General features: G+C 34.0%; 2 protein-coding genes across 7 annotated transcripts; both read right to left on the bottom strand.

Annotated features, from left to right (window-relative positions):
- Positions 1 to 1,013: 1,013 nt before the first annotated feature.
- LOC133865807 (putative wall-associated receptor kinase-like 16) lies at positions 1,014 to 4,856 on the bottom strand. Its single transcript, XM_062302284.1, has 3 exons — positions 3,976 to 4,856; positions 3,696 to 3,866; positions 1,014 to 2,477 (listed from the first exon to the last, which is right to left on the bottom strand). Exons 1-3 carry the CDS (start codon positions 4,838 to 4,840, stop codon positions 1,279 to 1,281), a joined length of 2,235 nt encoding a protein of 744 aa, XP_062158268.1. The 5' UTR covers positions 4,841 to 4,856; the 3' UTR covers positions 1,014 to 1,278.
- Positions 4,857 to 13,992: 9,136 nt separating this feature from the next.
- Positions 13,993 to 20,328, bottom strand: LOC133865808 (uncharacterized). 6 transcript variants are annotated; one of them, XM_062302288.1, is made up of 7 exons: positions 19,974 to 20,328; positions 19,588 to 19,820; positions 18,099 to 18,194; positions 17,809 to 18,015; positions 17,611 to 17,712; positions 15,626 to 15,725; positions 13,993 to 14,347 (listed from the first exon to the last, which is right to left on the bottom strand). In XM_062302288.1, exons 4-7 carry the CDS (start codon positions 17,860 to 17,862, stop codon positions 14,205 to 14,207), a joined length of 399 nt encoding a protein of 132 aa, XP_062158272.1. In that variant the 5' UTR covers positions 17,863 to 18,015; positions 18,099 to 18,194; positions 19,588 to 19,820; positions 19,974 to 20,328; the 3' UTR covers positions 13,993 to 14,204. The 6 variants fall into 6 exon arrangements, 4 of the variants coding, with proteins under 4 accessions (XP_062158272.1, XP_062158270.1, XP_062158269.1 ...); XM_062302286.1 differs by having other exon boundaries at positions 19,588 to 19,788; positions 19,974 to 20,325; XM_062302285.1 differs by having other exon boundaries at positions 19,588 to 19,740; positions 19,974 to 20,307.
- Between the last annotated feature and the right edge of the window lie 2,420 nt (positions 20,329 to 22,748).

The raw sequence follows: 22,748 nt of genomic DNA, 5'->3' as shown, positions 1-22,748 counted from the left end.
CGAGTTGTTGCTGGAAGGCGAGCTGTTGTTGCTGAAAGGCTGTATTGTGGGTGGCTTGTTGTTGTTGGAATGTGGTAGTGGTATTTTGGGTTTGGAGGATAGCCTCCTGACATTCTTTCACTGACTCAGATAGCTGGAAGAAACGGGTACCTTAAGCCATGGAAAAAAAAATTTGGGAAGCGATGGGTAAGGAACCTGGGCTCTGATACCAATTGTGGTGGGTTTTCTGTAAGGAAGGATGATTTGCAGACAAGAATGACAAGAAGACTGAAGGAAATGTAGCTGAAATTCACTAAAAGATAATAGAGCTCTTTGGAGAGGCCCTAAACTCTCAAGGTAAGCTTACAATCAAATATCTCAATTCTGCATTCTCCTTATTCGATCATTCTATATATAAGTGATTCTGTTGGAATAAATCCAACAGAGTGACGCTCATTCTCTCTCCTCTAACGGCTAGCAATAACAAGAAAATGGAATCTAGGATAAAAGGTAAATGACAAATAACTTCTAGAACGTCCGAGAATCATCCTCCCGATGAGTCACCAGCTGACTCATATCTCACGCTCTGTAGTCCTTCCGGTTACTCCCTGGCCATATTCGGTTAAGACTAAAGGACCCATAACACACTCACTCATAACATCCCATTACTATGTGAAAGACATTAATTATAGACAAGTGCAGGAATTTGGACATATGATACCAACAACTGCTGCACTCTTCGTCAACATTAAAAGGGTACGTTGTCGATATTAAACCAATGTTAAACTTGATACCAATATATAATACCTTCACAATCTTCCCACCAAATAGGGGACGTAAGTCACGTAACTTTTTTTTTTTTTTTTTGGGGGGGATGAAAAAGTCACGTAACTTTCGAGGTACTTTAATGAGCTTGCAAGTTTATTATTCCAAAAATCTTTAAATAGATAATAGATTAGGTGTTTTTATTTCACTTCCTATATCATTCTTTGGTGCAGCTCTATTTGTAGAGGAAAACAATGAAATACAAGTAGTTATACATTAATCACCATATATTCTTTAGTATATATGCATCGGAATACAATAAAATACTGCAGTAACCAAACAAACTAAACACATGCAGCAAGTGATTTACATTATACACAGGGAAGGGAGCATGCCGAAGACTACAAAAACACTAATTTGTATAGAGCTTTAAACTAGATCTTTATTTTTCTCCCTACCTTTATTTTAGGATAATAAAACCGGAAATTGCATTAGGAAAAAACACCATGAATGGCGGACGTTATTATGCCACATTCATCTACCATCCCCCAAGGCTAATGTTACCTGGTCATTCATGCTGTCATATCCAACGGTTCTACTGCTACTTCCACCTTGTTCGTAAGCGTGGGATGTCTCACCAAGCAAGTGTTCGGCCTCTTCCAGATTTGATTGAACACTAACCCACGAATGCGTCTCGGTCTTTCTTATTCCTTCTAATTCCATTGCCACTTCCTTCATAGTAGGCCTCTCATCCCCTTTCACTCTTAAGCACCTCTTTGCAAGTTCAACGACTTCCTTGATCTGCTCTTCATTTCCTTCTTCAACTATACAATTTTCAAGAACTTCAAACAATCGATCCTCTTTCAAGGAAGAAAGAAAATACATAGCTAGACTTCTTTCCTTCTCGGACCTATTGAATGAAAGTACATCCCCTCCTGTTAGTAGCTCCACGAGGACCACTCCAAAGCTGTAGACATCACTTTTCTCTGTTAACTGGTTCGTCTGTAAGTATTCAGGATCTAAGTATCCAAGAGTTCCTTGCACTACAGTAGCTAGTTCCTTTTGATCTCGGGGAACCAATCTTGAAGTTCCAAAGTCGGATACTTTTGCAGTGAAATCATCATCAAGCAGTATGTTTGAGGACTTAACATCTCTATGTATTATAGGTGTCGAAGCTGCAGAATGCAGATACGATAGTGCGTACGCAGTTTCTGCAGCTATTCTTAGACGAGTTTCCCACGTTATGGTGGATGCGCTGCTTTCATGATGTATATACTTGAAGAGCGTACCTTTAGGAACAAATTCATAGACTAGCAAAGGAACTTGTGTCTCTAAACAACAGCCCAAGAGTTTGACAACATTCCTATGATTAATTTGGGAGAGCAGAACAACTTCATTAACGAATTGGTCAATTTGGTTTTGATCCACTGTCTTGGACTTCTTGATGGCAACAATCCTTTTATCAAGTAAGAATCCTTTGTAAACTGTACCAAAACCTCCTTGGCCAATAATTCTACTCTCATCATAGTTATTTGTTGCCTTTTTCAGCTCTTCTACAGTAAAGATTTTGGCCATTTCTTTGGATCTTTGTTGTTTACTGAATTGCTGTTCTAAAATCAAACCCCCATTCTGTCGAAAGAAGCTTTCTTTAAGCCTGATAAGTTTTCTTTTCTTGTGAAAAATGAACAGCCAAGAGCTAACCCCAAGTATAACAACAAAGCTTACGCCAATAACTGCACTTGAAAATGTGAAACGTTATTTATTTTGATGTAACACCACTATCAAAAAGGATAATATATATTAAGGATTGAATGCTTGTATTATTCTGTCAAAGATATTAAAGAAAAGAAATAGAATCATTTAAAGCTGGGATGCTATGGCCTATGGGGACATCTAACCACGATTAGTTGGATAAGTCTTTACAACTTACAAGGTGGCCATGTGTATGATATTTATATATAATTAAAATATTTATAAATTTTTAGTTAAAATCTTTTTCAATATTGGGACCAAAAATTAAACTCCCATTAAAATAAGACTTCTCCCTTTATTTATCTATTTATTTTTATTTTTGAAAGAATCAATTATTGCTCATTCAACCGTCCATGTGGGCATATGTATGATTTTTTTTTTTTTGGATCATCGTAGAAAGGGGACAATGATACTCTATATCATTATTGCTCATCCAACAGTACGTATAGTATAATTTGGTATTTATATAGTATTCACCGCCTTTGACTACTCGAAAAAAAAAAAAAAAAAATTCTAACAGGTTCGACTTAATTTCTCCATTCATAATTTATGAGTTTTTTATATTAAAAATCGTTTGTTTATGTTATAATTCTTTTTTAGATAAAAAGAAAAAGAGAAAGGAGTTAAAACATAGCTTAATTCCATAGAAAAGACTTTATTGCTTATTCAACAGTCAATGACTCAATGTGGGTCATATGTATGGGACAAATTTTTATGGACCATTGTAGAAACGATACTCTATCATTTATTGCTCATTCAACAGTAAATGTGGGCCATATGTATGATATCTGATTTCAGGACGGCCATATGTATGATCTGCAATCTGTATGATAAATAGTATTGACCGACTTTCTGCATTAATGTTAATTGATATTTTTGTTTGCTGATCAGTCGATGGTGTATTATATGAATATGATATATGAGAGCATGCCATAAGTTATAAACACGACGCAGCAATGTATGAAAGTATTAATATATACACACAAACACTCCAATGGAGAAAATTAAAAACAAATGAATTATTCAGAAATCCTGTTAACATTAATTAATTATACCAACCGAATATATTATACGTTAATGAGTACGTAGCACATATTTCACAACCAATTAATCGGAAATTAATTTTCTATATAATCAAGTTTTTGGGCAGCCTCAATAGTTCAGCGTACAAAATGGTAAACATATATATATATACTTACCAATTGGAATCTTAATCGCTATTACTGCGGTGGGATCTGCGGAACAATCTTCACCATCTTTTCTTCCGTCCCCATGGTATCCCTTGGGACAATAACATGTATAATTGCCTTCTGTATTGTTACACATTTTGGAGCAATTATTGAGAGTTGGATCTTCACATTCGTTGATGTCTGCAGGTCAAGTGAAGAATATCAACCCACTTGTACAATCATAAGAATAACTATATTTATTCGATTGAGAATTAAGCTTTATAGATGTATATATATAGTAGGTACATACCTTCGCAACCCCCATAAAGGTATGGGTTCCCTTTGTAACCTTGCTTGCACATGCATTGGTATCCCTCTCTATTTTGGGGCTCAAAGCATTCACTATTTTTGTCTTCACATGCGAAATTTGGTTTCTTTTGAGCTTCTTTACATGTTTCATTGCCAATTGCCCAATCAAACACCATCGGAACCCTATTGTACGGTAGATTGCGGAGAATATCGGTGGAGAAGTTGAACTTGCCTTTCTCGACAACAAAAGCATAGCCACAAGGATTGAAGTCCGATACGTTGGTGTGATTAGAAAAGCTCTGTACTTGCACCCAAATATCCTTTAATCCATCTGGAAACCCTAGCTCGCAACACCCAACGCCAGAACAAGAATCACTGACCACATTATTAAGGCTAGGACATAGAGATGAGCACCCGAGCCAATACCGTTCTCCGTTTTGGAACCCACCGAGGTATGCCTGAGTATCACAGCCAAGAACAGTGAACTGATTTTTCGTATTGGAAATGGTGAACTGGGCTGCCGAGAGCTTCTTCGTGTTCTTACTTACGCGTTGACCCGACCAATCATAACAATCTCGGACCACAGTATTCAAGACATGTAACTCATGAGTCTCAATGGATATGTTTATTACAGGCAAATTACCTATCATTGGTTTTCCAGAGTCACAAAAGATATCAAAAACCTTATTTAGATAGCAGGCCTGATCAGTCTCCTTCAAGCCAAATGGAAATGGAATTTCTACATCTCCACACTTGCGGGGGCAGCCTGCAGGCTTGGCGTTAGTCGTTGCTACTGCGGCCACCATTGCAAATATGATCACTCCAGACGCTATGATCATTTGCAAAAGCCTCCCACTCAAGCCCATGGGAAACTTTTTTTATGAAAATAGTTTTGTGTTTAGAGATGTGGTTTGATTGCTGAGACAGACTCTTCCCTTTAAAGGCGTATGGAACGAAGACCAATTCAACGCCCCAAGCTATAGGTTTGAATTCAATTTATCATCTTCCTTCGCTGTACAAGTTTGTTTCTTGTTTAGTGATCTCCAAAATCTACACGTGCGAACGCGACTTTTGTCTTGCAGTTGACTAGTCTTTTTTTTTTTTTCTTTTTCTTTTTTGATTATGCAGTTGAATAGTCTTAATCATTGCATGTATCGCGCGTGATCATGCTCATTGTCCTTAGAAATTAAGATTTTGAAGGGTAAAACGAATAAATTAATTATAGAAAATAAGTTAAATTAATTACACACAAAAAGACAAATGGGCTTGAGTGGGAAGCTTTTGTTATATTTGTAAAACATAGTTTTGTCATACACTACGAAAAGAAAAATGTTTTTCCCATATACATACAACGTATTAGAAAAGTTGTATACAAAGGTGTGTTCGGAATAGTACTATAAAACCTAATTTATTTTGTATGACATTTTATTTATTAATAAAATTATTAATTATTTTTTGAAATCACCAACAATATTAGGTATTGCAGATTTATTATATAAATAAATATAATTCTTAGCTTACATTAATTGTACGTGATTTGAGAGCATTTTTCGTAAACTCATCAAAATAGCTTTTTGACTATTTATTGAGCCAATTCGTTGAAATTGTTTAAAATGAGTCACCAGCAGCCTCATCATTTTGGTAAAAAAAAAAATTGATGAGGGAAAAGTACTCACCAACGAGATAGTAAGCAGTATTCACTCACCAAAACAATAAAAAATTATTAATTTTTTGTTTTATTTTATTTCTCTCTATGTATCACACACAACGTCTATTTTGAAAAATATTATTTAAATGAAATAGTGATAATAGATCGATAAAATAGTGAGGCTGCTAGGAATACTTTTAAAAAAAGTATATAACTAAAATAGAGAAAAATAATTTTTTGATTATTTTGACTAGTAAAATATGGTGAGAAATTATTCACAATAGTTTATTTATATTTTTATGCAAAATAGCGTATCAAAACTTACTTTTTCTAATTTAGCTAACCACTTTTCAATACCTACCGTCATCGGCTTATCTAAATTTCTTCTATATTTTATTAAATTAATCATTTTTAAATTTTTTACTCATTTGAATTAAAAATCGATCTCCAACCTAGCATCACCAAAGCATCTGTACTTGAGGGCTCTGATTTTTCAAAACATAGCCCACTTCAACTCTCACATTTTCCCATCAACCAAACATACCCATACACAGTACTTCAGTGCTCGCACAATGTTGATTACCCACTCCCACTGGGTCTTGTTCAATTTGGTTATCTGAAAAACTTGCAGGGTTTTTGATGTAATATGTGGGTTATGGGTTTTCAATTTGTTCGAATGTAGTATGGCTTCAGATAAGCCAATGGAGGCTTGTTTTGGCATTTTTCTTAGCCATTCTAGTTGAAAAAAAAAATAAATAAATAAAAAATAAAAATAAAAATGATTGAGTCAATTAAGACGGCGGGGCCTCGATTTTTCAGCAACAGCTAGCTAGCCAATTAAGACGGTGGGGCCTGGCCTCTTCAATTTTCATACCACAAAAAGTTAAACCAAATAAACTTAGAGCACTAGCAGCAGATTCTCAACCATTTTTTCTATTTTAAAAAAAATTTAAGGAACTAAACCACTTTTTTTTTATTTTGACAAAATATTTCCATAATACCCCATAAAACAAGTTCAAAAACAAATTAAAAAATTTTTTAAAAAGGAAAAAAATTTGTGATCCTTAAGCCCTGAGTAGTTATTGGCCAACGTTTTGAATGCCAAAAAAATCACAAAGAGAAAAATGGATATGAAAATCGACAAACAAGCTCACGGACGTTGATTCATACATCAGAAACTAATCGAGGTCTTCCACAACGATGATAGACTTGATCATCGTTTATAATAAAACAAAATTCAGATTGGAACCATTCATAACCTTCGAAAGATCAATATCATAAACATCGAATGATAGGAAATTAGCCATGTCCGCGTTCGGAGAGGCAAGGAAGAGTTCACTGAGTTGCAGGCGTGCATTGTGCCCAATGACGATGTTGGAAAGAAGCAGTACGTCCTCCGATCGATCGCAATATTTTTATAAAAAAATATTAGTTTTTTTATATTTTAATTTTTTTGAACTTTTTTAAATTGTTAATTAAAAAATGACACATGACAAGGGTATTATGGGCATATTTCGTCAAAAAGTTGCTTTTTTCAAAGGTTTTTGTACTTTAAGATGTCAGAGTCCAAGCCTTGATAGTTCGAGGGGCTATCCAGAGAATGACTGGTAGTTTGGGAGGCTAAATTATATTTTTCCCATTAAGTTTTCTTTTATATAAAAATAAAATAAAATTACATTTATGAAAAAAAAAAAAAAAAAAAAAAAAGGTTAGACAATGCTCTTTAATTAAGGCTCCAATTATAATAAAAAAAATATTATGATAAAAAAGGTAGTCATTACTTTTTAATTAAAGCCTCCGTTATGGTAAAAAGTACGTACGAATGATTGGATTTCATAATATTAAGTAAGAAAAGAGAGAGAAATGGAAAGTTACATTAAACCCTTCAAACAGTTACTAACTCAAAATTTCACATGAACTTAAAACTAAAATATTGACTAAGTTTTTTCATTAAAATTATTTTTTAGAATAAAGTTAATTTCGTTTTGAGCAAATTCAATTATACATCAAAATAATTATATGTAACTCAACAAAAAAATATGACATCTGTTGAAATTAAATATCTTTTAACAAAAATGAATTTTGCAAGTTGTTTGGAAAAAAAAAAAAGTTAAAGGCAAAAAGTAAAAAGAATAATTTAAAATTAAAATGATTTAAATATAAATAAGGCCACACCTAAGTTTGTCTTCTTAGGCCTCAAATTCTATTAAGTCAGTCTTGGTTATAAGAGCATTCCTAGTAGCCTTACAAAAATAATTTTTTGGTTATTTTGATGAGCCAATGTGGTGAAACAAAATTTGATGAGTGCCCTATTCACTCACCAAATTTATTAAAAATTATTAAAACTTCATCTCTCTCTCTCTCTCTCTCTCTCTCTCTTTATTAATGTTTTCTTTATCATGCATTACACATAACCTCCATTTTGAACAAGATTATTTGAATGGAATAGTGCATAGTGCATAGCTAAAATGAAGACGCCGGTGTTAGAGATTTAAAAAACTAAATGACTAAAATAGTAAAAAGCAATTTTTATTTATTTTGAGTAGTAAAATTTGATTAGGCTAACATTCTTAACAGCTTCATCAAATTTTACTCACAAAAATAGCTAAAAATTATTTTTCTCTATTCTGGTGAGCCACTTTTTAAAAGCACCCCCATGAACCTTACCATTTTAACTATTCACTATCACCATTCCATTTAAATAATACTTTTTTATATTTATTTATTCTTTCTCTATTTAATCTTTTTGAATGTGTTTATGTTATTTGTCAATATTTTTGTTTTGATAAAAATAAAAGAGATAAAACCCTTAGATTTTTTATAGCCGTTTCCCATAATCTCTCTGTATCTTTCTTTTTCTAATCGTATCCTCCAGAAAAATAAAAATCTACGTTATATGAAATTTTTTAATTTTATTTTTGTATTTTTAATAAATAGCTCAAATATTATTAACAGTGATGGTATTTAGTTGATATAATTAATGCTTTGATCTTAAGGGTTAAAAGTTTAATTAAATTGGTATCTAATATTTGTGAGAGTTGGGAGAAGAAAACAGGAGAAAGAAAGGAAAAGAATGGGGATGTGCTGATTGATGTGAGAAAAAAGAAAAAAAAAGAGAGAGAGAAATGACAAGTTGGGCACAAGTTGTGCACAACTATTATGCACCAATCACTTCTCTATAAACAGTGAACTCTCATTGTTTTGGTTAATGCATCCAAAATAGAGCTTCTCCTAAATCTTTCAAATTTTCATTTAACAAAAACAGCTGATTGGACCTGTCCACAAATTGATCTGATCTTGTAATTTGTCAATCCACTCCTCAGTATGAATAAACTTCTATTTGTTTCAATCAAATGCTTCAAGAAACACCATATGCTACTACTTAATTCCAACATAAAATTGATAAGAATACGTATATGCATATGTTGGTAAAATAAGATTCGTCCAATGGAATATAAATCGAGTTACCAATAAAAACTTTTGATTTACATGGGAACATAAAAATCGACTAATTTATATTCGTATTCGAAATTAGTATGTATGCAGGCTCTGAGGCTCAACATGAAGTTGATCAAGTACGTACAAAAGATTTACAGTGTCAGCCTAATCCATGGCTACTCTTGTCCATATCACATAGACCGGTCTACTCTTGTCCATATATCTCACATGTTTATTTCCCAAGTCATCGACAGCTACTTCTCCATTCTCCACCCAAAGAATTTTCGACACTGTGGAAAATATCGTAGAAAGCTGAGTGCTTTGACACTGACTAATCCAACTCACTGTCTCAAGTAGATGACTATTCATCACGCTACAAGCCATCGACAGCTACTTCTCCATTCTCCACCCCAAGAATTTTCGACGTTGTGAAAAATACCGTAGAAAGCTGAGTGCTTTGACACTGACTAATCCAACTCACTGTCTCAAGTAGATGACTACTCATCACGCTACAAGCCATCGACAGCTACTTCTCCATTCTCCACCCCAAGAATTTTCGACGTTGTGGAAAATACCGTAGAAAGCTGAGTGCTTGGACACTGACTAATCCAACTCACTGTCTCAAGTAGATGACTTTTCATCACGTGTAGCGTGCTCATTACAATAACAGTAATGAAACTCTCTAAATATTTTTATCCGCATTATTTGGTAATCACTTTTAGATAATTAATTACATCTGCATTATGTAATTATTAATTGCTATTCGCACAGTAATTGTGATTACTGAATATAATTCTTAACTGTTATCCTCATATATTCATGTAGTTACTAGTTAATATGCTTTTTGAGCTTATTTTAATCTTTTGAGTTTTCTCTGTGGTTCTATTATGGTCTATTTTAAACAATTTTAAAAATATTTTAAGCCTTTTTTAATATATATATATATATATATATATATATATACATATTTTAAGCCATCGTGTTTTATATGAAATTTATATTTTGATTTCACATTATCTTAAAAATAACAAAGAAAATAGGAACACCATATAATGGGTTAATTCAAAAAATATAAACATACAAATTACAAAGGCGAGATATGAGAGTATAGAAAGAAAAAAATCTAAACTAAACCCTATACCAATTACCAAAGGTTCAAAATTGTGTCATTTTTGTATTAAACACCTGAATGATGTCTTTTTGATGAATTTGATTTTGTAAATATATAATATAAAGTGAGTAATGTTACATTTCGGCTTATATTTGTTTTTGCAACTTTTCAGAAATATATAACTTTTAAAATTACCATTTAATTGACTATATATCACTGTTGAATTTCATTACTTTATTTATCTTTCCAAATAATATATCTTCCTGGGTTGACTAATCCAAGTCGGCGTGTGAAGTGGGTACCTAGTCTTCGTCAACGCATGTAGTGTGGTCATTACGATAATAGGAGAACATGTGGGCCTTGTGTCCACTGTGAATGGGATTGATTATTGACTAATCTAAGTCATCGTGTGACTCGTGTCCCGTCGATATCTAGTCTTGGTCATGATGGCAATACGACACCTTCGCCATATATCCCTCAGGGATGAAGTTGAACTAAAGCGGCCAAAGGCCGTCTTCTTTTCATTGGTTTTCAATAATATAATATAATATAATTAAAATATAAATATAAATATTTTTTTATAATTAAAAGTTCTCCTAAAAAATTTATATATTTATTGTTAATTATAATTCCATTCCAAAGGCAATGGAGGTTAAGAGTAGTTTAACAATTTATTTAGGAAAATTCCACTTGCCACTTATTATATTTTATTACTTTTGCAATCATATTATTAAATTTTTCAAAAGTTTCAATTTAGTGTATCAATATTTTATTTTTTTCAATTTTAACTATCCGTTAGAATTTTTCGTTAAATTCTAATAGATAGTTGTCAAAATTCTTAGGTGTTAGATCATGATTTAACTGGATTTGCAAAAATCACTACAAAAAAAAATGCTATTTGGCCACTTGCAATTAGCCACGTGGATGGGGGTCATCCACGTGACTAACAGGTCGTTACGTGTCAGTGGCGACGTGGGCATGGCGTGGCAGATATGGATGTTGCGAAATATACATTTTGCAACGTGGCCACACTGTCCACGTTGTCACTGGGCCACGTCGCGACACGTGGACCACATGGATTAAGTCAGCGACGTGGCGTAAATTCATGTGGCCCAGTCGCAATGTGGATTCAAATCATGTAAATTATCTAATCAGTAACAACACTTATTTTGTATGAATAGTGACTAAGTATGATCTAATCATGTAAAGATTTTGGCCTTTTTTTGGATCTTTGTTGTTTGCTGAGTTGCTGTTCTAAAATCAAACCCCTTTTCTGTCGAAAAAAAACTTTCTTTAAGCCTGAAAAATTTTCTTTTCTTGTGAAAAAAGTACAATCAAGAGCTAACCCCAAGTATAGCAACTAAAGCTTGCGCCAATAGCTGTACTTGAAAATGTGAAACGTTATTTATTTTGACGTAAAATCACTATCAAAAAGGATAATATATAGAAAAATGATCCCTACACTAATTTCTCACAACAGCCCCACAACAAGCTGATATCAAAAAGGATAATATATAGAAAAATGATCCCTACACTCATTTCTCACAACAGCCCCACAACAAGCTGATGTGGCTGATAGTATTTTATTATTTTTTTTACAAAAAGAAAACAAAACAAAACAAAAAAAGTAATAAAATATTACCAGCCACATCAGATTGTTGTGAAACTGTTGTGAGAAATGAGTGTAGGGATCATTTCTCTTAATATATATATATATATATATATGAAGGATTTAATGCTTGTATTGCTCTGTCAAAGATATTAAAGAAAAGAAACAGAATCATTTAAAGCTGGGATGCTATAGCCTATGGGACATCTCCCATTAAAATAAGACTTCACCCTTCGTTAATATTTTGACCACCTAATAAGAAATATCCTAGCTAGTTGTATCAAAAAGATGCTCTGTCATTTATCTATTTATTTTTATTTTTGAAAGAATCAATTATTGCTCATTCAACCGTCAATGTCGGCATACGTATGATTTTTTTTTTAGATCATCCAACAGTCGATGTGGGCCATATGTATGGTATGCATGATAGATAGTATTCACTGACTTCGACTGCTCAAAAAAAAATATATATTTCTAACAGGTTCGACTTAATTTCTCCATTCATAATTTATGAGTTTTTTATATTAATTTTTTTTTTGTTTATGTTATAATTCTTTTTTAGATAAAAAGAAAAAGAGAAAGGAGTTAAAACTAGCTTAATTCCATAAAAAAGATTTTATTGCTTTTTCAACGGCCAATGACTCTCAATGTGGGTCATATGTATGGAACAAATTTTTATGGACTATTGTAGAAACGATACTCTTACCATTTATTGCTCATTCAACAGTAGATGTGGGCCATATGTATGATATCTGATCTGCAATCTACATGATAAATAGTGTTTACTGACTCCTCCCTTGTGAGCATAGTTTTCACCGGGAGGGGGTGATTTTCACGTCTCCCCCTCCCGGTGGTGATTTTCCTCTGACTCCTCGTGAGTCGGGATGTTTTTTATTCCCCCTGAATTGGTTCAGTAAGGCTAGTTTTCTCCCAACCTCTAGGGTTGTAGAGCTTTTGCTCCCTCCGGCTATATTTGATGGAGGTTGAGCTTCCCCTAGCCTTTTTGGGCTATGGTGGCTTGTTTATTTTGTTTTTCTTTGTTTTTTCCTTCGTTTGGCAGGATTGTTCATCTCAAGATGTCTTCTTTGGGGGAGTGATCGAGCCAACGTGTCGTCAGCGGGATGATTTTTGGCCCCTTTTTTTCATCTTTTTTCTTTGATTTTGGAAGCCAGATCTACACTTCCTCGCCGACTTTTGACTGACACGCGCCCCCCAGTCGGGTTCTCCGCCCCTGCCGCCGCAAGATCCGGTCGTGTCGGTCACCGAAGATCGGTGCGTGTTGCCCACGCGCTTGGGAGCTCTCTGCTATTTGGTGCGCGTGTGGGCCAGGCTCCGCCTTTTTCAAGCCGTTCTCAGTGGCAACTGATTATACAGCGTCGAACCTCCGTCTGGATGACACCGGTGTCGGCGTGTCCTTCACGCACCGCCGTCCGGCATCTTGGCCCTTTTCCTCCACTACCGGCAGATTGTTTTGGGTAGTTTTTGCTTAAGTGTTCTTGTGTTTTTTTCTCTTGTTTATCGGGTCACAGTTTACTTGTGTTTGGTTTAAATTTTATGAAAATATTTGTTGGCTAATTGCTAGATCAGGTCTCTTTTCTGTAGAGAGTGAGCATTAATGTAAGAGAGACTCAAATGTCATTCTTGTAAAATTTATATTTTTGTTTAGACAGCTATTTTACTAAGCCAGATATTTCTGGTTTAGAAAATGGAGGGTCTTATCCCTTATTTTCAAGTTGTAAACCTTGGGCTTTTGCTTTATCAATGATATAATACAGTTTTCGTTCAAAAAAAAATAAGGAAAGAAAGTATCGACTTTAATGGTGATTGAAATTTTTATTTGCTGAGTCGATGATGTATTATATGAATACTAGTTGGACGGCACATGTAATGCACGTGCTTAGTTCCCGTTATGCATCACTATAATTGTTAACATTATAATTTTAATATTATATATATATTGTAGAATATATTTAATATCTAAATTATTGAATAAATATATATTGAATTTTCTTAACAAATAAAGTAAAATTGTAAAATTATAAAATTGAGCAAATGTGATATACCAAAAGAAAACGGAAGAGTTAATTTAGATAGCACACATATGTTACTCCAAACCAAAAGGTACATACAATTGTAATTCTATCAAATGTTTCTTCATTATAATGCATCATGAACCTTAAAAAGCATCATGTTCGAATTATCAGCATAATAGCGTATCTATTTTTATATTTCCCTTTCATCAGTCCTAATAACCTATACATACATAAACACTACCAAATCAGTCTTATAGACTAAAATTCCACAGCTCCATAGCTGATGTATATCTTTTTAATTTAATATGTTGGGGTACATTTGTGACAACCACTAAATGAGTAAGTATCGCCTCTTAATGCTTTTATTACCAATTAAGGACTTCATTTTTTTTTAGGGGGGCATGAATGACGATTTCATAGACCATATTCTTCTCTCGAAACCACCACCAACCTGCATGTGCAACAGCTCTGATGGAGACCCACGAGTGTACTCCCTTCTAGCTTGTAGTAAACCAAACACCATGCTAGCATTATCTGTTAATCAAACCAAAAACAATAAATCAATTTGCTAAAATAGTTACGATTCTTGGGAAAAAAAAAAGAAAAAAAGATGATATTTCCGTAGGTATTTGTTTCCTTTTATTCTCCCTAGACTAAAGAGGCATGCCCTTATCTTAAATTCCACAAAGCTCTGCTATCAAATATTGAAACTATCATCATTCATCAATAATGAAACTATTATCAATTATACATATACATTAGTTTCCAATCAACTACTTGCAAAAAAAAAAAAAAAAAAACACCATTTCCTTGAAACAGTAAGAAAAATCCATCGAGGAAGTTGCAAAAGAAGCAACATGTCCATTTAAAGCAGATGTATTAGGTGCATTGTCAAAAAAAAATAAAAATAAAAATAATAATAATAATAATAATAATAATAATAATAATAATAATTAAAAAGAAAAACCACCATTTCCTTGAAACAGTAAAAAAATCCATTGAGGAAGTTGCAAAAGGGCAACATGTCCATTTAAAGCAGATGTATTTGGTGCATTGTTCATCTACAGTATACTTTAAACTATTGTTCTCTTTTTGTGTAAAGTTAGTAGTAAAAATCAAGGGGCAAAAGAAAAATGAGCAATAATGCGTAACTCAATAAACCAAAAGCAATAAATGCGAAAATATGTAGATATCCAACCATATTGTTAGGACTTACATCTTCAGAAGGAATCAAGACATTTTCATCAAATCAATGGAGTAGAATTGATGATAAAAATTCGGATAGAAACAGAGAAATAAAAATGAAGTTTACTATCTTATGGGTTGATTTGTTTTCAGCAAAAAAATAGTTAGCCTTCAATGATCTAGCTGATTAGAATCATATAATTGATGAAATTAAATTAAAGAAACAAACTGGGTCAGAAGCTAGGGGAGCACAATATTACTCAGCACCAAGCTGGAAATCATTTTGTAATTGCAATGAGGTAACCCTTCTCAGGAATAAGAATATCCAGTAGCTAAGAGATCATTACACTAAAAATTACTCCATAATGATTTGTGCACTGCCATACAAGTTTTCCAATTGGGCATTATACGAAAACAGAAATAATAAGGAAAAAAAAAAAAAACTCAAAAAGAAAGCTATTGGAGATAACGTAGTAGAGGTAATTTTCATCATGCCCAAAAACATCAAAAGAATTTTCATAACAAAGCCCATGAAAATAATAAGCATAGGGCAGCATATGCATAGTTTTCCTCACACAAACATCAAAACATGCACTATAATAGAAAAGCCAACAAAGAAAAATTTACCTATTGGAATGACGTAGTAGAGGTTGCCTTCTTTCAAATTAGCCTCTGATCTGTTCATATCCACTTCTCTTCCTCGGGCGGGTGCGGCAAGCAATTGGCCCTGTTTTCCATCATAAAACCCGAATCAGGAATCATCACGATCAATCACAAAACGTGCAAATTGAAAATTTGGATGGAGATCTCAAATCCAAAACCAAATCAACGATCAAATCCGCGCCCCATTGACCCAAAACCTTTCAATAAAAATCTCAAATTTGGGAATATACACAAAAGCACAAGTCTTGATCCAGATGGTGCTTGAAATTTGAGGAATCGGACGAACCTTAACGTAGAAGAATTGGTAGGATTGGTGGGTGAGAGAGATCGGTGACCCAGAAAAAAATAATAATAATAAATAAATAAATAAAAACAATAAAGATTGAATCTTTTGAAGGATTTTGGAAATAACTGAATTTTGGGAAGTTGATTATACAAGAATTTGCAAGAATGTAAATATACGAAGTTGATTATATATGAATTTGTAATAATGAATCTCTAACATACTCTGTATTATGGTATGATTACATCACATCAATCACTTTTTACTACTACTCAAAAAAATAAAATAAAATCAACAATTTTTAGCAATTACACCCAATATCTTTCACATTTTTTGGATTTATGTGCATGGTGTTTAGTTCAACTACTCTAAAACATAGCCTCAAGCAAGAAATAAATACCTTAGCCTCCTTACAAGAGGTTTCCCTCACTACACCAAATCAATCACACCATCTGATCAATATAATTCCACATAAATTCTTTCAATCACCAAAAAAAAAGAGAGCAATTTTTACAAATGAGAAAAATGGAAATTTCCATAACCAATCACTACACCCTTGCTAATCCAAGAGCTTAGAAATTGAAAATTCTTGATTTCTATTAGATTTTCCTACATTTTCTCAGCAACCAAACAGACCGTCTAACCAAAAATAAACAATTAAAATTTAAAAAGAAAAAATTCCTGCCAATCAAACAGCATAGTAATTCAGATCAATTTCTAAGCAAAAGCATAAGAGTACCATCAACTACAAGAATCACCAACAAAATCGCATTATACACGTATATGCCTTAGAAGCAGGTGTCTCCAAATAGAAAAACATAAGAACAAAAGCAAGGATTATTTTTCTGAAACCCAAAGGATAGAAGAAGAAATAACTGAAAATGAACCTTGTATGGAGAGTTTTTCAGAAGAACAGCTACATCTCTTGATCAATTGGAGAAATACAAACCAGCCAAATCATCCCTGTCTTTATACTTGTAAACCAATATATAATGTTGTAGTATCCTCTGTACAAGTATTGACAAATAAACCCTTTGGTTTGCAATTCGTTTTATGGTGTAGAGTTTAATAGGCACACGCCAACATCCTATTGTTTTCAAATCCTCTTCCGTAATGGCAGCCTCATCCTCGACTTAAATCACATGAACATCTAAGGTAGGTCCCAAGAATCCAAATTACAATAAAACTAACTTAAACAAAACAAGAAAAATAAACCCATAAAACTATGTTCAATTCCAGTAGAATACACAGATATACCCAATACTCCAAAATCAAACAAAAAACAACTAAAACCAAAGAAAACAAGCACAACAATCTCATAAAAAGCAACTTTAATTGAACAGCTTGATGCGAAGGGTTTTACTGCCAAAATTAGATGCCCAATACTCCAATTTACAACAAAACCAACTAAACTCAAACAAAACAAGCAAAATAAACCCAAAAATCCAAGTTGAATTCAAGACAGCAGCAAAATCCAACTACAATACCCAGATACCCAATACTCCAGAATCCAACAAAACCAACTAAAAACGAAAGAAAACAAGCAAGTAAGCTCAAATTCCAGAACTTGATGTGTAGGGTACCAAGCCCTCCTCCTTGCTTCCCCACCCCTGTGCTAGACACAATAGATAGCTATTTACTGAGCCACAACCAATTAATTCCCCACCTCCATGCAGCTTGGTGGGTTTAGTTTCACAAGTGCAGAAAGAGTTTCTAGTGTAGCTATAAGAATCTCTGGATCTGTTGATGCAAGCAGAAGCTTGAAATTCTGGAGAGGAGAGAGAGTAAAATATTTTCAGATAAACAGTTCCACACCCAACTCTAGTAAGTAAAATTAATGATTTGTGACATAAAATCAACATACCTCTAAGCCATCAATTAAACTCTTGTTATGGCAATTCTCAAAAATTGTTTGCATTACTCGTAAAATTTGTAGAATTGCATGCTTTGGAAATAGACTATCATCTTCTAAAATTTTATCTGACAAGAGGAGATCATTCCTAGAAGAAAGGTATGTCTTGAAATATGTATCAAAATGCAGAAACAGCGGCCTCCAATGGTGAAAGTTCCCCTGTATTCAAAGCAATGAATAAATAAAAGAAAGAACAACAAAATAAAAATAAACTATACACAGCAGAAGTAGCATGCTATTACCTTACTGTACTCCCAACGAAAACCAGAAAGAGGTATAGCGATATCTTGTAATGAACACTAGATCACCTTATCCGTAAACGCTTTGATTTTGGGAGGCTGCAAGTGATGAAAAAAAAAAGTCCAATTTTTTTAGCACATTAAAGATACAATAAGAACAAAATAAATGGAAAGGACTCATTCACATCAATTCATCTCCCCCCCTCCCCACACACACACAAGGAGTCAATTCATTTATCCAATATTTCCCAAGATAAGCTAGCAGCACTCCCTAGTGTTAATGAGACAAATCTACTCTGTACTCCTGACCCCATACAAGGGATACACAGGTCTAAGTTCCACAGCCAGAAAATGCATAATATATATACGAAATAGTATTAAAAAAGCGTAAAGGCACCCGTAAGCATACAAGGAGTATACAAAAAGGACACCGAAACAAAAGGAAAAACAGAGAACAAATGCATAATATACATACTGCATATTTTACTGCAATGATACGACATTGATAAATTCAATCCATGAAGTAATCATTTGTAATACAATTGTTTTGGTCATGTATATAGGTGCTACCAACATGAATTGTTTTTTTAGAGACAATACTCGATAGAACTCACCACCTCTTCCTCCATTTTTTAGTTTGTCAGGGGACAAGATGTCATTTGGTCCTACAACCATTGGCAAAGACAAAATGGGAGAATTTGCTATCAATATGTGTTGTTTCAATAAAGTATTGCTGTGGATAAGAGTTTCGTCAGATGAAAATGGGTTCATTATGTGAAAAATGATGCCAGCCAAATTTGAATCCCACCACATGCACACACCAATAGCTGCAGAATTAAGAATGACTCAAAAGAAGCTTCAATGCGATCTATAAAACACACAAACATGAAGAACAATAAGTAAAAACGCATAAGGGCACTATAAAATTATCGAATCAGAATTTATTTTCATAGGAGCCTTTTTTCTTTTTTTAATGAATGCTTAGCTTAAACAAAATGTAGGTCCCAATATCTGAAAGTTCCAATTAAACTCACAAAATTAAAACACTCCCTTTATCTCAAAGCAGGTGCTGCGATTTGAAATGGCATGATTTAAATGAAAAAGGAAAAAAAAATATAGTTTTCCTAAAATATCCTTTACATTAGTAGCACAAATTTTTATAAGAGCCTTGTTTGCTTTCTGAAAAAAAGTGAAGGTAAATACAGGAAGTTGAAGAAGTATGAACTTCTACTTTTGAAAAGTTTCAAATATTTTGAGCCATCCCTAAAAGGAAAGTTATCATCTATTTTCATACGAATGGAAAGGTATATAAAGACATTAAAACATTTACCAACTTCAGCAGCACTAAATTAAAGAAATTTAAAACTAAATTGTAGGTATGTATTTTAATTTAAATCACAATCTAGTGAATACCCAGATACCCAATACTCCAGAATCCAACAAAACCAACTAAAAACCAAAGAAAACAAGTAAGCAAGCTCAAATTCCAGACCTTGATGTGAAGGGTACCACCGCCAATATAGTGTCGCTCTTGTTGTGGAACTCCATCCAAGCCCTGTTCTTGTAAAAGCACGCGCATTTCCACTCCAAAGTGTCGTTTGGGGACGAGGCAGCGCCCACGAAGCTGGGCAGAAGGTCCACCGGGCTGTTAAGCGAGTAGAGCATTAGTATGTTGGCGTGTGCTTATTAAGCTCTGATATCATAAAACCCAAGAAAATAAAAAATCTGAGCAAAAGCAAAAACCAAGATGAGTGTAAAATATTCAAAAACCACCAAATCATACAAAACTCCATATCCACGAACAAAAAAATCAACCAAAAATAAAAGGACACAACCAAAGAAAATAAGAAGAAACCAGAAAAAAAAAAATAGTCTTACAGGAAGGATTAAGCTGGAGCCTCCTAGTCGAAAGCAGAGATTTGGCCATAGACGATTCGAAAGCGGACTCGTCCTTTCACCGGCTTCATGAATCTGATTCTAACCAGAAACCGTAGAGGCAGAAGAAGAAGACAGAGGAAGCAATGCCCACTTCTACCAAACGGACGATTTGTTGATGCGTTTGGTAGAAGGAATCGTCCTTCGGTATGGTTGGTGCCCTTCGCGGTATGGGTGTTCTTCTCTCTGTCCAGAAGAATCGAGAAGAAGAAAGAAACGGCTGGAAGAAGAAGAATGAAAAGGGATGAAATACCTAAAAAAACCCGTAAAATATCTTATCCATGTGAAAACCAACCAGGGCAAAACGGTAAACTCGTGAGGTACAAAAAAAAATTGCGGAAAAAGAAAAATTGAAAGACCACAAATTAAAAGACAAAAGCATCCCTTAAAAAAGTCGATTCTTCACAAACTTAAAGGGCAAAGGGGTAATTTAATTTAAAAGACAAAAACACCCAGTAAATTCCTTAACCAACCGAAGGGTAAACAAGGACAACATAGTAATTTTAAAATGTAAAGAGATGTTGAAAGACAAAAATAACCCTGACTGATTTAACTCTAACGAAGAAAGATGGAGGGCAGAACCGTATATATAAATTTCAAAAGACAAAAATAACCCTGCCTCATTTAACTCCAATAAAGAAAGATGAAGGGTAAAATAGTAAAACCGCATGTGTCAAACAAAATTATACATAAGACCATAATTTTTATATTATATTACTATAAAGTAAAGATTATACATAATTTTAGACAAAATGCACTGTACAAGAGGCTTTCACACTTTTTATATTACTCTAAAGTAAAGATTATACATAAGAGCATGCCATAAGTTAACACGACACAGCAATGTGTGAAAGTGTTAATATATACACACAAACACTCCAATTTATAAAATTAAAAACAAATGAATTATCTATTCAGAAATCCTGTTAACATTAATTAATTATACCAACCGAATATATTATACGTTGATGAGTACGTAGCACATATTTCACAACCAATTGATTGGAAATTAATTTTATATATAATCAAGTTTTTCGGCAGCCTCAATAGTTAAGTGTACAAAATGGTGAACATATATACTTACCAATTGAAATCTTAATCGCTAGTAATGCGGCGAGATATGCGGAACAACTTTCACTATCTTTTTTTCCTGTCCTCATGATACCCCTCAAGACAATAACACGTATAAGAGAAATGATCCCTACACTCATTTCTCATAACAGCCCCACAACAAGGTGATGTGGCTGGTAATATTTTATTATGGGATTTGATTCATACACAACACCATCACAACAACCACACAACAACCCCTCACATGAGGGTGGGCCCCAGTGTGTGGGGTCCACCCTCATGTGAGGGGTTGTTGTATTGGTGTTGTAAATTTAACATTTTCCTTTTATTATTTTTTTACAAAAAGAAAAGAAAAAAAAACAAAAAAAATAATAAAATATTACCAGCCACGTCAGCTTGTTGTGAGGCTGTTGTGAAAAATGAGTGTAAGGATCATTTCTCCATGTATAATTGCCTTTTGTATTGTTACACATTTTGGTGCAATTATTAAGAGTTGGATCCCCCACATTCGTCGATGTTTGCCGATCAAGTGAAGAATATCAACCCACTTGTATAATCATAAGAATAATTATATTTATTTGATTGGGAATTAAGCTTTGTAGATGTATATATATAGTAGGTACGTACCTTGGCAACCCTCATAGAGGTATGGGTTCCCTTTGTAACCCTGCTTGCACATGCAGTGGTATCCCTCCTTGTTTTGAGAGTCAAAGCATTCACTATTTTTGTCTTGACATGCGAAATTCAGTTTGTTTCAAGCTTCTTTACATGTCTCATTGCCAATTGTCCAATCAAACACCAGATGAACCCTCTTGTTCGGTAGGTCGCGGAGAATATTGGAGAAGAAATTGTACTTGCCTTTCTCGAGAACAAAAACATAACCGCAAGGATTGAAGTCGGATATGTTAGTGTGATTATAAAAGCTATGTACTTCCATATTAATATCTTTTAATCCATCCGGAGACCATACCTTGCAACACCCAACGCTGAAGCAAGAATCATTGACCACATTGCGAAGGCTAGGGCATTCAAATTCTTCGTTTTGGTACCCACAAAGGTATGCAATTGTGTCACAACCAAGAACAACATATTTTTGCTATTGGAAATGGTGAATTGGGCTGCCCGAAGCAAGGTTTCGTTGTTTCTTACGTATTGACCCGACCTTTCGTAACAGTCTTGGGCTACCAAAGTCAAGACAAGCAACTCATGAGTCTCAGTGGATATGTTTGTTACAGGAACATTACCTGTCATTACTATTCCAGAATCACGAGTGATATTAAAACTCTCATCTAGATAGCAGGCCTCAGTCAAGCCAAATGAAAATGGAATTTACATCTCCACACTTGCTGGGGCAGCCAGGCTTGGCATTAGTCAATGCTGCTGCGGCCACCATTGCAAATATGATCACTCCAGACACTATGATCATTTGCAAAAGCCTGCCACTCAAGCCCCTGGCCGGCCATAACTTTTTTATGGAGGTAGTTTTGTGTTTAGATATGTGCTTTGATTGCGACACAGACTCTTCCCCTTTAAAGGCGTATGGAACGAAGACCAAACTCCGCATTAAGGACGTGATCTCCAAAATATATACGTGCTATACTAACGCGACTTTTGTCTTCTTAATCATTGCATGTGGCACGTGTGATC

The sequence above is a fragment of the Alnus glutinosa genome, chromosome 4 (genome assembly GCF_958979055.1).
Source record: "Alnus glutinosa chromosome 4, dhAlnGlut1.1, whole genome shotgun sequence".
Lineage (NCBI taxonomy): Eukaryota > Viridiplantae > Streptophyta > Magnoliopsida > Fagales > Betulaceae > Alnus > Alnus glutinosa.
This window is presented reverse-complemented; position numbering and strand designations above follow the sequence as displayed.